We start from the raw sequence: 16,130 nt of genomic DNA, 5'->3' as shown, positions 1-16,130 counted from the left end.
TCTTTGTGGCATAGTAGCAGAACCACTATTAGTAACTTTTGAGAAACCTCATAGAATGCGGGCAGTACCCCAAGTATAATGATTATTTGATCCACACCTGCCTTGTACCAGGGATTTATTAGCAAAATAAAGGTGGAAATGGCTAACTGGCTCAGTTTTCAAAAAGGAGGAAAAAGAGATCCTGGAAAAAGTAAACTCATAATCCTTTTGACTTGATTCCTTCATCAAATTCTAATGGAATTCTGTGGAATTTTGCAGATGATAGAATAGGTAGACAATGAGCACTTAGAAAAGAGTCCATCACTAGGATTCAGCAGTAGTGAATTAGTCATGACTTCATGTTTTCACTGGGTTGCAAGTCATGAGACACTCTCTTGATTTCCACAAGGCATTTGGTAAGCTCTTTCATGATATCCTGACAGTAAGAATGTGGGCAGGAAACCTAGAAAAATCAGATGCAGGAATTCAACACACCCAGCAGTTTGGGGCCCTATAATGGAGAGGTGGGATTCCTAAACACCTTGCTAGGGCTCATGTTGAGGAAAAGGCATGGGATTTGAGGTCAGCGAGGTGGCTTTTAATCTCCGTCTTCTACTTCCCAGCAGTAACCTTGGATGAATCACCTAATATCTTTGGGCTTCCCTTGCCCAGTCTGTGCTATAGGTATCCCTCATGAGGTTGTTACAGGGACTAAACTAGATGATGAGTATAATAGCCCTCTGGAAACTGAAAATGCTTTATAAACATTAGTTACCATCATCAGTCTAGTACTATAGTTGCTCATAAGGGGGTTCTTGAGTCATCTGTTTATGTAGTGGGCATCTCTGGATGCAGGGTGAGCCTGGTATGGGCCTCATGTAGTTTGATCTGGCACTAGACAGATACGGGCTCAGAGCCCTTCCTGTGTGTGGTGCTTAGGGATACATCAAGGGAACTCTTCCCAGAAGAGATTGAGTGCTCTGTTGGAGTTGGACCTGGAAAAAGGAGACAGCCACCAGCCTGAAGATGGAGGAGGCTGCAGGAGGAGCTAAGACAGCAAATGCTTGGGAAAGCCTGTGTGGCTGGGGCAGGAAGTGGAATGGGGTAGGAGGTGGCCAGAGCCATGACCCTGGTGGGACGCTGAAGAAAGAGCCCCAGGAAGGGCATCTGGGTGGCTCAGTCAGTTAAGCATCTGACTGTTGATTTCAGCTCAGGTCATGATCCCAGTGTTGCGGGATCAAGCCTCACATCAATGGGAAGTCTGCTTCTCTTCCTCTCCTTCTCCCTCTCTCCCTCCCCCCACTCTTATGCGCCCAGTCCCCCTCTCTCTCTCAAAAAAATACATAAATCTTAAAGAAAGAAAGAAAGAAAAAAAAAAAAAAGAAATAGCCCCAGGAGTCTTGAGTGCAGTGCACCCAGGCAGGCTTTGTCTTTGGACAAGTGCACTAGGAAAAAGGTGTAAGGAGGTGTTTGTTCTAAATCTTCGGACTTCTTTTTGTTGTTATCCATTTATCATTTTACAAACCAGCACTTAAGTGTAAGAAAAAAATGCAAGCAGTATCAAAATGTTAAAAAATCAATGCTGTTTTTATCCCTGCTTCCAGATGTCTCACTACTTGAAAGGAGAAACTGATAACCAAGTAGTGGAGTCTTCCAGATGTTCTCTAAGGATTGTGTATGTAGAGTTTTTAAATAATGGAATTATAGTGTACACTCTTTCTGACACTTGGATTTTTTTATATAACACCTTACCTCATTATTTTTAACAGCAGCATAATATTCTGAAGTATGCATGTGTAATTGTATTTCGTGCACTCCTATTTTTTTTTTTTTTAAGATTTTCTTTATTTATTTGACACACACAGAGAGAGAGAGCACAAGCAGGGGAAGCGGGAGAGGGAGAAGCAGGCTTCCTGCTGAGCAGGGAGCCCAATGTGGGGCTCAGTCCCAGGACCCTGGGGTCATGACCTGAGCCAAAGGCAGGTGCTTAACTGACTGAGCCACCCAGGCGCCCCCCTCTGGGCAAAATTTCTGTCAGTGGAATATCCAGGACTCCTGTTTTAGAAAGATGACTGCTATAGTCATGTTGTAAGAACGGAGGAGCAGAAGCTAGAGAAATGGTCAGTAGATGGGGATAGCAATGCTCACCTTTCAAGGTTCGGAAGCTATTGGAGTCCCCAGGAACTCCCTTCCTTGGTTGGAGTCCTCCTGGCCAATAGAGGGCCCCACAGGAACACAGTTCCTTGGGCTTCAGCTATCTGACTAGAGCTGCCTTCTGAGGAGAGGTTCAGGTGATTCATTCATTCACCACCACTCCTCACCAGAGTGCTCACTTGGGGCTGCCAGCCTTGAAAGCTATTGCCTTCAGCCTCTCACATCTCATCTGGTTCTGAAGAATCAGTTTGCTTGGCTCCTCATCAGGTTTCCAACTTGCGTAATGTGCAGGAGATTAGTACCTCTCCTGCCATCTTATCCTGTCCCTAACTGCCAGTCCAAGGATCCTTGCAGTTGCCTCTGGCAGCCATAACTGCTGAATCCTCTGCCAGCTGCTCTAGGGACCTAGAAGAGCAGCTTTCCACCCAGGGCCGGTATCCAAAGGCAGGAGGGGGAAGTATAGTCTCCAGTGTGACCTTTCACCTCCCAGTTCTGGGTGGTTTAGGCCCTTTGAAGTTGGCCTTGAAGAACCACACACTTGGGTCTAAGCAGCCAACAGTATATCACATCTGGTGATCAGTCCTTCAGTGGTTCCTCCTGAAGTCTGGATTTATGGAGGTCAGATGGCTTCCACCTAGGAGGGGCTTCCGCTCATGACATGAGGAGACGGCTGCCCCTCTTTGAGGGGGAGGCAGTTTTCATAGCATTGAGAAGCCCTCACACTAGTTCCTCACACACCCACACACCCACCCACCCACCCACCGAGTCCTATGTAAGCAGAGTGGGGGGGAATAGAGAACGCCTGAAGCCTCCGGCTCGCATTCCTAGACACCGACTCACTGCGCCCGCCGCCGCTGGAACAGCAGAGCTGTGTGAAATGTCAAGAGGAGTTATGCTCATGGGCTCCCTGGCCCTAGTCTCTTTGTGGCTTGCATTTTCTTCCATCTGCACTCTGTTCATCAGATGAAAATCAGAGGGTGCAATTAGAAGATAATTTGCTAGTTCCAGACTTAATTTGGGGCCCCCTTCTTGCCTGATCGAGTTACAAGGGAACATAATAGATTTTTGGTGAGAAATAGTTGGCTCTATCACTGGGAGAAAGAGCTCCCAGCTTTCCAGCTGGACAGGCCTTTTGGTATCCTGTGTGTTGTTTCCCCTTTCTACCCTGCCTGACCTCCTCTGTTGCTCCTTTGTGGTCCCCAGGTTGGGATCCAGTCACCTCAGAGCTGGCTCAAGAAGTTTAAATTCAGTTTGAGACCCAAGGAAAACAGGGAGCCCTCCGCAAACTCCTAGGGTTGAAAATGTTGAAGCTGGAAGCTATTTAGAGATCTAACCAAGGCCCAGACAGAGGCAGCGACTTGCTGAAGGCCACATAGCTAGCCATAGTGGTAGTAACAATAGTCTTAATGGTATTAGCAGCTAACATTTATCAACCCTTAATGTGTTCCAGACTCTGTGCCAAGGGCTTACACGCAGCACATTGTCACATTCAAACCCAGACAGTCTGGCTTCGGGCCCAGACTGGGTTCCAGCATAGCAATGTTAGAGCTCAGTATAAAAAGCCTGGGTTCGAATCCTGGCTTCTCCTCTTACTTATATAGCTGGGTAACCTCATACAAGCAATTTAGACCCTGTACTTCAATTCCTCCCTCTGTAAAAAGGAAGAATGCATAGCACTACTGAGTAGTATGTGTGAGTGCTGTGAGCAGTGCTTGGTGCAGTGTGTGCCCATCCAGAGCTTACTCGCTGCTGGCTGCCTCTGGGGCTGGAGTGTGGTGTCTGTGTGCCAGTACATAGATGTGGCCGAGTTCTGCACACATGCCAAAAGCTGGTCTTCACTATTAGGGGCAGTAAACAGAGTGCTTGAGTGCCTTAGCTGCAGACCAAAGGTTGGTGAACTATAGCCCATTGCCTGTTTTTGTATGGCCTGTGATTTTTACATTTTTTAATGAGTGGGGGTGGGGAAGCAAAAGAATGTTTCATGGCACATGAAAATTACATGAAATTCTATTTTCATTGCCCATAAATAAAGGCTTGTTGGAAAGCAGCCATGTCCATTTGTTTATATTTTATATATGGCCACTTTCGCACTGCAGTGACAGATTCTGTATTTGTGTAGGCCTGCAAAACCTAAAATATTTGTTCTCAGGCCCTTTAGGGAAAAAGTGTCCTGACCTGTGATCTACAATCACACAGAGTATGTTTGAAACCCATCTGTACCACTTACTAGCTGTTTGTCTTCAGGTTATTGACATAACCCTTCTGAACCTCAGTTTCCTCATCTGTTAAATGGGGATGATAACATCTACCCCATATATTGGCAATTTAAGTATTATAGATAACAAATGGAGGGCACTTAATACAGTGGAACATACTAAGTGTTTAATAAATGGTATCTTATAACAGGGTGCAAACACAATCTCTCTTATCACACTCATTGTTACCCTTGTGCCCAATCAGTAGAGGAATGGGAAAAGGTTCCCTTGTAACCCAGCCACCACCTTTGCCACAGACTTTCCTGTCACGGTGACAGGGTGACTTCAGTAGAGAGGAATGTGTGCCTGGTGGGAGAGAGCGGCTGTTACTCCCTCAAGTCCAACAGTGGGGTCTGGATGTGTCCCACTCCAGCAACCTTGCTTTTCCCTTCACAGCCCTGCAGGCAGAGGGATAAGGGGCTTTCCCAGTGGTGGGCTCTGGTTTGGTCATCCCCTCAGCGGGTGCTCTTCAGCCAGGCCGCCACTCCAGATACTTAGGCCCATCATCCCCACAGGCATTTCCCCCCTTGTCCTCCATCGTGCCCCATTTTTCAGTTTGAGAAGCCTGGTTGCCATGGACACAGCAGAAGCAGCACCACTGCCCACTGAGGCCAATGGATGGTGTTCTGGCAATGAGAGAAAAAATGAAAGAGAGGTAACAGGTGACCTGGGCTCCAGTTCCTGTGCTGTCTCCAACTGGCAGAAAGGCTTTGAGGGAGATATTTCCCCTTAAAGAGTCAGAATGAGCTCTGGGCTGAGAACTCTGGCTGTGGGGCTCTCACACAGGCCTACATTTAAATCCCAGCCCTGTCGCTGACTAGTATTTTGGCTTTGGGTTAGTTAGCTAATCTCTCAGAACCTCGCTTTCCTTGTTGGAGATAATTCCCATCTTGGAGAAATAAGAGAGTGCTATACAGGGTTTGCTACGTGGAGAAATGTCAGGTGTCAGTTAACACTCTAGGCCTTGTTTCCTCCTGCTCAGCACAGCTCTGCCCAGAAGTGGAGTGGCAACCCCCATTGGCTAGCTCTGGGGGCTGTCCCCAGGCCAGGCAGAGGAAAGGGATGAATGGGGAGCCTAGCGCCAGGACCCAGTAGATACCAGTCCGGAGCAGAGAACCTAGAGGGCAGCTTTCTGGACCTGGGTTTCTAGTCTCTAGACCTGCTTCCCCTGCCCAAGAGACAGCACCCCCCACCCCCCCAACCCCCCTNGGGGGCGTGGCTTGGCCTGGAATTGTTATCCTGTGCTTTCCTTCACCTCCGAGCAGAGTTGCAGAGTTAACTATCCTTTGGGCAGCTCCTCAGGCTGGGGACACTTGGAGGGCAGATGGGCTCTCTTTCTCTCTCTCTGCCCTGCCCTTTCCGAGCTCAGGGATGGACGCTCAACCAGTCCTGGTTATTGTCTGTGACGCTAGCCTGCAGCCTCCCTCCAGCCCAGCTCCACCCCTTGCCTGCAAGGTCTATTTCCTAATAGCTGCTCCAACCACACACCTCGGTTCCGCGAGGAGCCCCTCCTCTTCCTCCCTCCCTCCCTCATCAGGGGAGGGACTGAAGAAGAAGAAGGCTAACTTGACAGCAGCTCTTCTTTCTTAGCTAGTCACCGGCTCCAGCCCAAGAATCCCTGTGTGTGTGTACCCTCTGCAGAGAGGTGTTTCTCCCGGAGTCCTGAGGGTCCACCGGAGCTTCCGAGAACAGGGGAGGAGCCGTCCCAGCCATGACCCCCTGCGGGAATCTGCTGGGGGGCAAGTGGCCCGGAGTCCTCACGCCCCTCCGGCTTCTCCGGAGGGAGAGGTGAGCCCTGGGCAGCCCGCCCACAGCCAGAGGTGCCGGGAGCCCTGGGCCTGTCATGGTAGCCGTCCGCAGCCAGCCTGAGGCACTCCCAGACGGGTTTGCAGCTGAGCTTGTTTATCTGGTGTGGGAAGAAGATGGGGAGTTACTTGTCCGTCCCGGCTTACTTCACCTCCAGAGACCCCTTTCGGTGAGTTGGGCTCTGAGTCCCCCTCTCCACATCTCCTCTTCTGGCCCCTGGTCCTTAGGGGCGGGCAGAGGCCTCCCTGAACCTGCTGTCTCAGATTTCAGTTGTCCGTTGACCATCGGTACTGTCAGGCAGAAGCTAGCAGAAGCTCTTCCCAAGCAGAATAGGCCTGGGGAAGGCTTCCACCATGTTCTAGGAATGGTGAGGTGAGAGATATGCCCAGACGGAAGCTCCTGGGGAACTCCAGCTCTCCTTCCTTCCCAGGCACACCTGGCAGAGCCTCCAAAAGATGCCGGTGACCCTGCCTGTTCTTGGTGTTACTGCTTCCGGGGGAAGAGCACAAATAGGGTACTTTCTTCCAGCTTTCACATGTCTTACCTGCAGGCCATGCTGTCTGCCAGGAATTTGTCCCAACAAGCAGGATGGGCAGGTTTTGTCAAACAGCATGGAAGAAGCTGGCAAGGCCTGGGTGTGGGCAGCCTGGTACACAGTAGGTGCTCTATAAGCATTTTTTCTATTAATGGCAGGCACATTTGCCTCTGGCGCCAAGGGCTTCTGAGCTCCCAGGTGAGTACAGTTGCTAGGCAAAGGCCTGGGCAGGTGCTTCCGAGACTGGGGCAGTTGGGTTTGGAGTGTCCTGAGCTTCCCGCCCAGCCCCCGCCAACTCCCCCACTCCCACCCCACACAGGCCAGTTCCCCAGACCTGAGACCTCTGCGGACCTTTCTCTGTACAGCTTCTCAGAGGGAGATGTGGAAACTTTCTACTTCTGACCTGCCTTTCTTTGCTCTCTGCCCCACCCTACCTCCAACAGAAACTCCCCAGGGGGTTTCTGGCCCTCAGGGTCCCTCCTGAATGGAGCCATTCCTGGCCAGGGTGGGGCTTGTTTTCATTCTTCGGAAGCAGCCTGTTGTTCCAAGGGCTGCCTCCCCCTCACCAGTGGTCCTGGTCGACCTCTCCCTTTTGGCTTCCCCAACCCAGCTCCATGCCCAGACCTTGCTGCCAGGATACTAGTCAGGTGGCCATGCCCTGAGCAGAAAAGCAGAACACCATGTGGTTTCCCGGAATTACTGGACCCTGGTAGAGTGGTGGGAAGCCTTTGGATTTGGGGGGAGGGGTAGCGGACTGGTCCTCAGTGCTAACTCTTCCAGGCATCCTGTTAGGCACTTTTATCTTTTGATTCTCTCAAAGCCTGATGGCATTATGTATCCCCATTTTATGGAAGAGGCAATCACTTTCAACAGAATTAACTTGTGGAGTCTCTCTGGTCACCTTTCCTGTCTTTCTGAGTTTGTTTCCTCTTTCAGGAGGCTGCACCTTCCTCTGCTCACACCTCCCCCAAGGGCAAGTCTCAGGTTTGCTTTTCTCTCCCAGCAGAGAGAGTCCAGAAAGGGCCCCCACAGTTTGCCTGGCACATTGAAGGGATGGTAAAAAGTCTTTTCTGAAGAGCCAGTGGAAATTGATCTTGAGTTTAGGAGTAGGTTTTGCCATGTGGAATCAAGATGCCAAGTGTTTGAAGTAGCCACTAGTTTAGACCAGGGCCTCATTAATCCCTCTCACTCTTAATCCTGGAAAGGCAGTTTGGGGGAGGGGTTGTTCCCTTAGGAGCAAGGAATGCTGTGCCCCTTTTAATCTCTGGGGACAGGACGCAACTCAGGAGCTAGAGCAGATAATGAACTCTCAACCTGGACCTTTTGAGGGTCATGCCACCAGTGCCGCCCAGGCCTGCCTGTTCCTTGTCTTGCTCTGTCTCAGTGCCTCTGGGGAACTGACTACCTTCTCTCTGCCCAGTCCTTGTTTGCCCAGCTGGAGTCAGGGGGGTACTGACTTACCTTAGCCCCTCCCACCTCCCCCAAATGAGAGACCACATTCCTGGAGCCACTTCTGAAGAGATAGCCAGCATGCAGGGCTCTGTGCCCCACAAGAAGGACCACCCAGACCTTCTGCTCTCCCAGGTACCAGTCTTAATCAATCACCACTGTCACTGGTCAGAAAACTGCTCCCACCATCAGTCCCCTCCCTTATTACAGGGCATCCTCAAGGGCTCCTCTGACCAGGTGCCAGTCCTCTCCCTGGGCCTCGGTTTCCTCCGCTGCAGAGCATAGGGGTTGGACTTTCTGGGCTCCTGAACACAACCTTTACCAGATTCTGTGAAACAAATTAAGTCCTTGACCCCAAGTGTCTGGGGGAGTACAGAGTCCACAGGAGTTCTAGGGCTGTGGTTGCAGGAAAGTGACGCAACCGAATTCCATGGGGACATGATCAGGCGTGACAATGCACAAGGGAGGGATGAGGGGGCAGGGAATGAAGAATGTAATTTTTGTACCTGTACACCCCTGCCTGACAGACTGCACTCAGCAGAGTGCACGGTCTTCTCCTCCAATGCCGCTAGTGAAAGGGGGGAGATACAATTATAGCTATGCTCCCAAGTAAGAAAACGCTTCAAATTGAAATTTACAGAAGAGATAAATTAGGGAGTGACTTTTGTCTAATAACATCTTTAAAAGATTTTTTTAAATAGAATTTCCCTTAATGTCCAACATTGACTTAATGGGTTTGATTCACACATTGTCTCTTGAAGAAAAAAGTGCATCTTTGTATTCTAAAGCAACCCATGTTTAAAGGGAAAAGTTGTTCTTAACTCTGCCCAGCTTAGCAGTAACATTGGCAGCTACCTTAGGTCCTCTAGGACTCTATCTGAAAAGTGAAGGACTCAGATCAGATGAGTGATTCCTATAACTCCGAAACTCATGTGGCTCCTCAGAGATACACAAGCTCTTTTCCATTTCTTCCTAATCATGAAGGCTTTACCTTAACTTCGGTATGACTGCACACATTACTTGAATCTACAGGTTTCCTGGCTTTTGGTTGAACTGAGTCAACACACTCTGGTAACACGTACTTCTTGCTGTTGAGAGGCTTATTATGTGTTTGGTTAATTTTTTAAAAACAGGATAACAACATAGCCCATAATAATTACAGCTCCATCGACAGCCTGTTTCAATCTACTGGGTCTGCAGAAAGAGGAGTAATAAAGGGATTTTCAGTGGTAGGAGACTGGGTTCTGATGGGACAGTGTCTCTAGGCCGCTGTTATATCTGTACTTCTGTGCCTGGGGGAGAGTTGGCATCCCTGGTCACAGTACCCTCAGGCCGTGGCAGAGAGACCTGCCCATTTTCCCTTTTTAGCCCAGTCAGAGCTCAGAGGCAAGGGGCTGGAAGCAGCTTCTCCCCAACTGTCTGTCTACTCGTTCAGGAGGCTAAGGATGAGCAGCCAACGAGGCCTTTACCGGGACATGGGAGGGTTTGTTCTTTAACCTTTGTAAAAACACTGTAATAGTGACTACTGCAACCACATAAGGTTGAAAACTTAACCTGTAACATTTGGTCTGAAGAATGTGCATGTGAGTGAGGGCTGGACCGATGTCTTGTCTCACTTGACTTCTCCCAGCACAGCACCTTGCCTGTTTGGTCTTGCGCATCCTAGGTGCACAGTAACTACTATTTCCCAATTGATAGGAATTGATAATAATCAATTGGTTTCTAATTGATTTGATAAGTAATTCATTTTAGGACCTTCTCTCCTCACAGAAGTCTGTTTGGTTCTGGGCCAAGATACAGACCCATATTTCTTAGGCATGGAGGGAAAGGAGTCTACCTGCTTTTGCCCTTGGTGTTCTCAAATTAAAGATGGAAGGGAAGGAAATGAACATTTACTAGGCATCTCATGTGAGCCTGGGATCATTCTAGGCATTTGTATATAATTTTCATAAACTCTTGAGGTTTTATCATCACCAACACACAAATGAGGAAACTAAGGCCCAGAGTCCTGAAGTAACTGGCTTGAGGTGACACAGGTAGTAAATGGCAAAGAAGGAATGTGGACCCAGGTCTTGAGACAATTATTTGTAAAAACCTCAACCTGATTATCGTTTTGTTTTGTTTTGTTTTTTAAACTCTGTGTTCCCTGCTGACTCAAAAGTCCTGAGTTTGGGGTCCCTGGCTGGATTGGTCAGTGGAGCATGTGACTCTTGATCTTGAAGTTGCGGGTTCAAGCCCCACCTTGAATGGAAAGATTATTTAAAAATAAAATCATTAGGGACATTAGCCACCTGGGTGGCTCAGTGGGTTAAGTGTCAGACTTTTTTCCGGCTCAGGTGGTAATCTCAAGGTCCTGGGATTTGAGGCCCGAGTCAGGCTCCATGCTCAGCGGGGAATCTGCTTCAGATTCTCTCCTTCTCCCTCTGTTCCATCCCCCTACCCCACAACCCGCTCACATACTTGCTCTCTATCCCTCTGTTTAAAATAAGTAAATAAAATCTTTTTAAAAAAATAAAAATCTTAAAAAAAAAAAGGAAGGAAAGAAAGAAAGAAAAAGAAAAAAAAGAAAGAAAAGAGAAAGAAAGAAAGAAAGAAAGAAAGAAAGAAAGAAAGAAAGAAAGAAAAGAAAAGAAAAGAAAGACGAGACAAGAAAGAAAGTCCTTAGTTTGGATCTGAGCTGCCCACTGAAGTGACCACCAAGTTTCATTTCACTTTGCAGCTACCAGGCCCTCTATAGTGCTTTTGGAGAGGAATTTTGGAGGTTGTCCTCCGTGCATGTGGACTTCTCTGTGATCTCTCCTGGCTGGAGGCTTTCAGCTCTATTCACTCGGGTTGCTTGGGAGAGGGTGGTGACTGATGCCTCAGACCTCGGTTTATGGCTCCACCACCCGCTCCACTACTTCTAAGCTGGATACCCTTGGGCAGCCTACAGCTAGTGCAGATTTTAACTTTCACTTGAAACTTTAAAAAATTGAAAGCTGGAAAAAAGCCTTGGCTTTGGGAGAAACATATTGTGGCCATGGCCTCCCGAGAATCTGAGGGGGGATTTTGGGGGGTAGAACCTTAAATTTCCAGAATGTGTTTTGGATTCTTAAAAAGGCAGAGACTGCTGGGGAACACAACGCTGTGGACTAAAGGAAGGAGAATCATTGTGCCATTTAACATTAGGTACTTGGATTTAAGGAGAAACCTTATTATGTGTTAACACTCAAAGGGACTTGAGCTCTCAGGGCTCCAACCTCCTTATTTTCACAGATGCAAATCCTGAGGCCCAGCTTAGTGAATGTGCTGCATTACTCAGGTGATGCAGTCTAGTGGAAATGGCTTCATAGCCAGGTACACACAGATTAAAACTCCAGCTCCATCGTGTATGTGTTGGGCAACTTTGCAGAAGTGACTTGACTCTGCTTTTCAGTCTCTGGTCTGTAGAACAGGGATAATCCTGTCACCTTGCAGGATGCAGTCAAGATTAGAGATCATGGAAGTAAGTCACCTCATACAGTGCCCAGAATATGGTTGGCATTCAAGTAACAAATAACAGTAACTCTCCTTAATATCTGAACTAGGACTCTAAGTCTACCACTCCAGTGGCGTGAGAACCAGTTGTGTTCTGTGACAAAACAGCTTAGGGACCCACAGCCAGCCCTCCTATCAGCTGTTCACCTTCCTGTTCTTTAGACACGTGCAGCAGCCGACTTCGACTGTGTAGTTGGCTGTACTCTTCAAAGGCATTCCTTGACACAGATGTGTGCATTGGTGATGTTGTTCTCCAGGCAGGTGTTCTTCCCAGAAGCCTGGTGTGGCTCTCTCCTGCATGTCTGCACTCGTTTCTCTCCCCACGCTCCTGGGCCTGGCCAGGGCTACTTGCAACAAACAAAAGCAGAATATTGGCAGTAGAAAGGAGGACGTGTTCTGGTACTCCTGTGCCCTGCAGCACACATACCAATGAGAGGGTGTAACAGGGCCCGGGCCTGCAGTTAGGTGCAAATACATGAGCACCAGCTTTTCTCCACTGCTGACAGCAAAAGGGCAGGACCTGGTGACCGTGAGCCACAGAACGCTTGTGCCCCCATCTGGACTGCTGGTTCATGCCACTCTCACCATTTTCAGTTTGGACATATCTACGAAGGGTTTACTCTGCTGGGCCCTTTGTTAGGTGCTGAATCTGCCAACAGTAAATGGGACACTGCTCCTGTCCTCAAGGAGCTCACAATCGAGTGAAGGAGAAAGACATACCTAGGAGCTTCAAGTCAGAAGCTGGGAGTCAAGAATGAAGCCCCTGCTTCTAGTGCTGGCCCTTTGCTAGGCTCCTCACAGTCATTCAGAACTGGATTTAATGCCCTCACTGCTATCCTGAAAGTAGGTGACCAGCCCAAGGTCAGTTAGGTGGTAAGTGGTGATTCTGAGATTTAAACCTTGGATCATTTAGTAAAAGACCTAGATATGCACAGAATTAAGGGGATATGGAGTATAATCTTAATTACCTCATTTTATAGATGGGAAAACCATATGCAGAGAGAGAAAGCACCTTGTCCAAGGGCATGTAGCTCCCAAGAACTTGAACCAGGCCTCTTTCTTTCCAATTCAGAGCTTATCTAATAGCATGCCTTTTACATTGAAAGAAATTTGAACTGCATGCCCAGAACAGGGTCTTCCTGGCCACCTCCTATAATTCATGGTTCTAATTGCACCATTCTAGGTACTTCATATCCATACTCTTCATGCCGTACCCAGCTCTCAAGTCCCTGAAGTTCAGCATCCAAAGAGGAGGAAATGCTATAGGATGGGAATGACTGATGGCAGAAGCCATCAGTGTTGGACACCCAGGGGGAACTGGACACTCCATAAAGAGAGATTCTCAGAGTCTTGCTTCTCTAGACCTCCCTAGCTCAGTTGCTTTCCACAGCTGCTTCAGCTCCTTCCCGTCTCCCTCCTCTACCTCTTGCACTGCCCAGAAGTACTAGTGACCTCTCATGTTTCATTGTTAATTAAGTTTTGTTTAGACTTTCTCTTCCCCAACTCATATAAGCTCTTGGAAAGTGGAGTAGGGAAATGTGTATATCTATCTTTTTTATCTGCAGTGCCTAGCAGGCTACTATAATAATACACTTGCTTTGCTCTTCACAATTTGCAAAAGGCTTTCCTCATATTTTAGCTCACTTAGTCTTCACAGTGCTCTTTGTCGTAAGATGCTATTATTCACATTTTGTGAAGGAGGAAAAGCAACCGAGAGAAGTTGTCCAAAGCTACCCAGCTAGTGGAGGAAGTGGTGAATAATGTGAGCAGCTAGCATTATCATCATCTTTAAGAGCAGTTAACACTTACTGAGTTCCTACTGTACTTAGCCTTTTATATAAACATCTGTATAGTTTGATACTTGTTATTTCATTTTCACAGTGGTCCATTTTACAGATGAGAAAACTGGGTCAAAGAAATAAGGTAACTTCCCCCAGATGACATGAGTTGACAGAGTCAGGATTCACACTAAGAGGCCACTCCATCCTGCCTCTCAGAAACAAGGATGTGGCCAGGGTGGGTGGTACAAATTCTTGACAACAAGAATAGAGTCTTCATTGGAAAGAAAGATGGCATGGGCTCAGGGGGCCCGGAAGCCCTTAGCTCTGGGTGCTGGGAAGCTCAGAAATGAGTTTATCTTGTGTACACTTGGCCTGAGAACACACCCAACCTGACGGAGGGGTGGAGCCTTACAACCAGGTTAACTTGGAGGAGAAAGGAGCTGTGGGTCTAACGTGTATCTCACACGGTGCTAATGGAATTTTGTCCCCCCCCCATTATTTTATTTTGAAAATTTTCAAATATATAGAAGAGTCGAAAGAATAATTCAAAGAATACCCATGTATCCTTCACCTAGATTTGTTAACTTTAAGCCAGTTTTTCTTTAAGTATGTACACACACACGATGTATTTTATTTTTGCTGAACTATGAAAAAGTAGGTTGTAGATATCTTGACTTTCACCCTTATTCTAATACGTTTCTTCTAAAAAGTCCTCTATATTACCAAAGTATCATTATTGCACCTAAGAAAATGGATAGTAATTTCACAGTATTATCTAATGTATAGCCCAAATTCAAATTTGCCTCAGTTGTTCAAAAATGTCACTCATGGCTGTTCTGGTTTTCAATCTAGAATCGAATCCTAGGTTTAGGTGTTGCGTTTGGTTGCTGTGTCTCTAGGCTTTTTTAATCCCTATACCTTTTTTCCCTCATGACATTAACTTTTCAGAAGAGCCAAGATTAGTAGTCTTACAGAATGACCCACATTCTGGATTTGCCTGATTGTTTCTTAATGTTTAACACAGTCTTTTCACAAGAATGTTACGTCAGCAATGGTGTTGGTGATGGGTAGGTTTTTGAAGAACAGAGGTGATTGAGCTGCTTTGGTTCATCAAGATACCTATCTGGACCAAAGGTTCTTAACTGGAGCCATGACTAGGTTTCAGTCCTTGACGCACACACACACACACACACACACACACACACACCCATATCTAAATAATATACACATTTTCCTTGTATGTGCCTTTTTCTGACAGAGGCTTCTTGACCCTTATTAGATTATCTAAGGGCTTCAAGACCCATAAAGTTTAAAAGACACTGGTCTGCTAGGTGAAGCAGGCAGTACAGAACTGGTTTCTGGGATCATCTTCACTCTGAATCTACTTCCTTTGTGGGGATATAGTAAACTGTAACTTTCCCCCATCCTGGCTTTGGATCAAAAAGAGGTCTGTCCATTTTGTTGTTAAACCTGGGAGCCAGAGACAGCCTGTGTAGCCTGGTTCCAAGGATCCAGAAGAATTTCCTGCCTCCTGCCTTTCAGGTGTTCAGAATGCCAGGATTCCCTCACCAACTGGTACTATGAGAAGGATGGGAAGCTTTACTGCCACAAGGACTACTGGGGGAAGTTTGGGGAGTTCTGCCATGGGTGTTCCCTGCTGATGACAGGGCCTGTCATGGTGAGTGAGTCCCTCTTGGTCATCAGAGTCCATTGATAGCACCTTTGGTTCCCCATGGCCTTTCATCTTCTAGTCTTCCATCAACCAAGGCCTCCCCTTTTATTTCTTCAATCATTTAACAGATGTTTTTTGAGTACCAGTTAAGTGCAGGTAAGATCTTTCCCTTAAAAACTTAACAGTCCAATGTTGGGAGTGGGTGGGTGGGTGGGCAGGGAGGAGACACGAGACAATGGGATGAAGGCCTCAAAGCAGAGCATTACAGGTTGAGGAGGATGTGTGCAGAGAATCAGAAAAGGAGACCCTAGAAGGGGCTGCTAGAGAGAGGTTCCACCTTCCCTACCTGTTCCAGAAAAGGGCTTTAAGCCTAGTCACAGATTGCCCACCATGTGCTGGAGGAACTATGCCTTTCTAGTGGGGATGGTGACTTCTGGCGACTTGCTGTCATGGCTGAGACCAAAACAGTTTTTTGTAATCTCAGAAATGACAGGGAGGCACCAATCTGACTCCTCCTCCAGAAGCTCTAGGGCAGGGAGTACAAAGGTGGCTTGTGACTGGGACCTGTAGATCCTTGATTGGAGGTCACTCACCTACCCCTACCCTCCAGCAGTGACAGCTCACTTCCTCTGTCTGTCATCTATCTGCCCTTCTCCCTGTCTGCTCACAGGTGGCCGGGGAGTTCAAGTACCACCCAGAGTGCTTTGCCTGTATGAGCTGTAAGGTGATCATTGAGGATGGAGATGCATACGCCCTGGTGCAGCACGCCACCCTTTACTGGTAAGTTGGTGTCCATCCTCCCCCTACAAGAGTGGCCGAGAGAGAGAAACAGATGTAAGTGTGAGTTGGGCAGAAACAGTACAAGCATATCAGCACTGGATTCCTATCATCGCAATGCCCATAACCACCTCTGATCTGTAAGCAAGACAATTAACATCTCTCTGCCGTCTGTCCTCACCTACTTCGAAGATAATGACACTCTG

General features: G+C 47.6%; 2 protein-coding genes across 3 annotated transcripts in view; one reads left to right on the top strand and one right to left on the bottom strand.

Annotated features, from left to right (window-relative positions):
* The window catches only part of LIMK2 (LIM domain kinase 2), a 56,713-nt gene that overhangs the window by 23,616 nt on the left and 16,967 nt on the right, over positions 1 to 16,130 (top strand). Inside the window, exons 1-3 of one of the 2 annotated variants that reach the window (XM_002915553.4) lie at positions 6,228 to 6,363; positions 15,018 to 15,153; positions 15,818 to 15,927. In XM_002915553.4, coding sequence (XP_002915599.1) covers positions 6,311 to 6,363; positions 15,018 to 15,153; positions 15,818 to 15,927 — 299 coding nt within the window. In that variant the 5' untranslated portion in view covers positions 6,228 to 6,310. Of the gene's footprint in view, positions 1 to 6,227; positions 6,364 to 15,017; positions 15,154 to 15,817; positions 15,928 to 16,130 lie in introns of those variants that run through there. The other variant, XM_011220152.2, reaches the window with a different exon arrangement.
* Positions 6,213 to 16,130, bottom strand: part of PIK3IP1 (phosphoinositide-3-kinase interacting protein 1) — a 36,930-nt gene continuing 27,012 nt past the window's right edge. The window contains exon 6 of the mRNA XM_034638586.1: positions 6,213 to 6,294. Coding sequence (XP_034494477.1) covers positions 6,291 to 6,294 — 4 coding nt within the window. The 3' untranslated portion in view covers positions 6,213 to 6,290. The remainder of the gene's footprint in view (positions 6,295 to 16,130) is intronic.

The sequence above is a fragment of the Ailuropoda melanoleuca genome, chromosome 12 (genome assembly GCF_002007445.2).
Source record: "Ailuropoda melanoleuca isolate Jingjing chromosome 12, ASM200744v2, whole genome shotgun sequence".
Lineage (NCBI taxonomy): Eukaryota > Metazoa > Chordata > Mammalia > Carnivora > Ursidae > Ailuropoda > Ailuropoda melanoleuca.
This window is presented reverse-complemented; position numbering and strand designations above follow the sequence as displayed.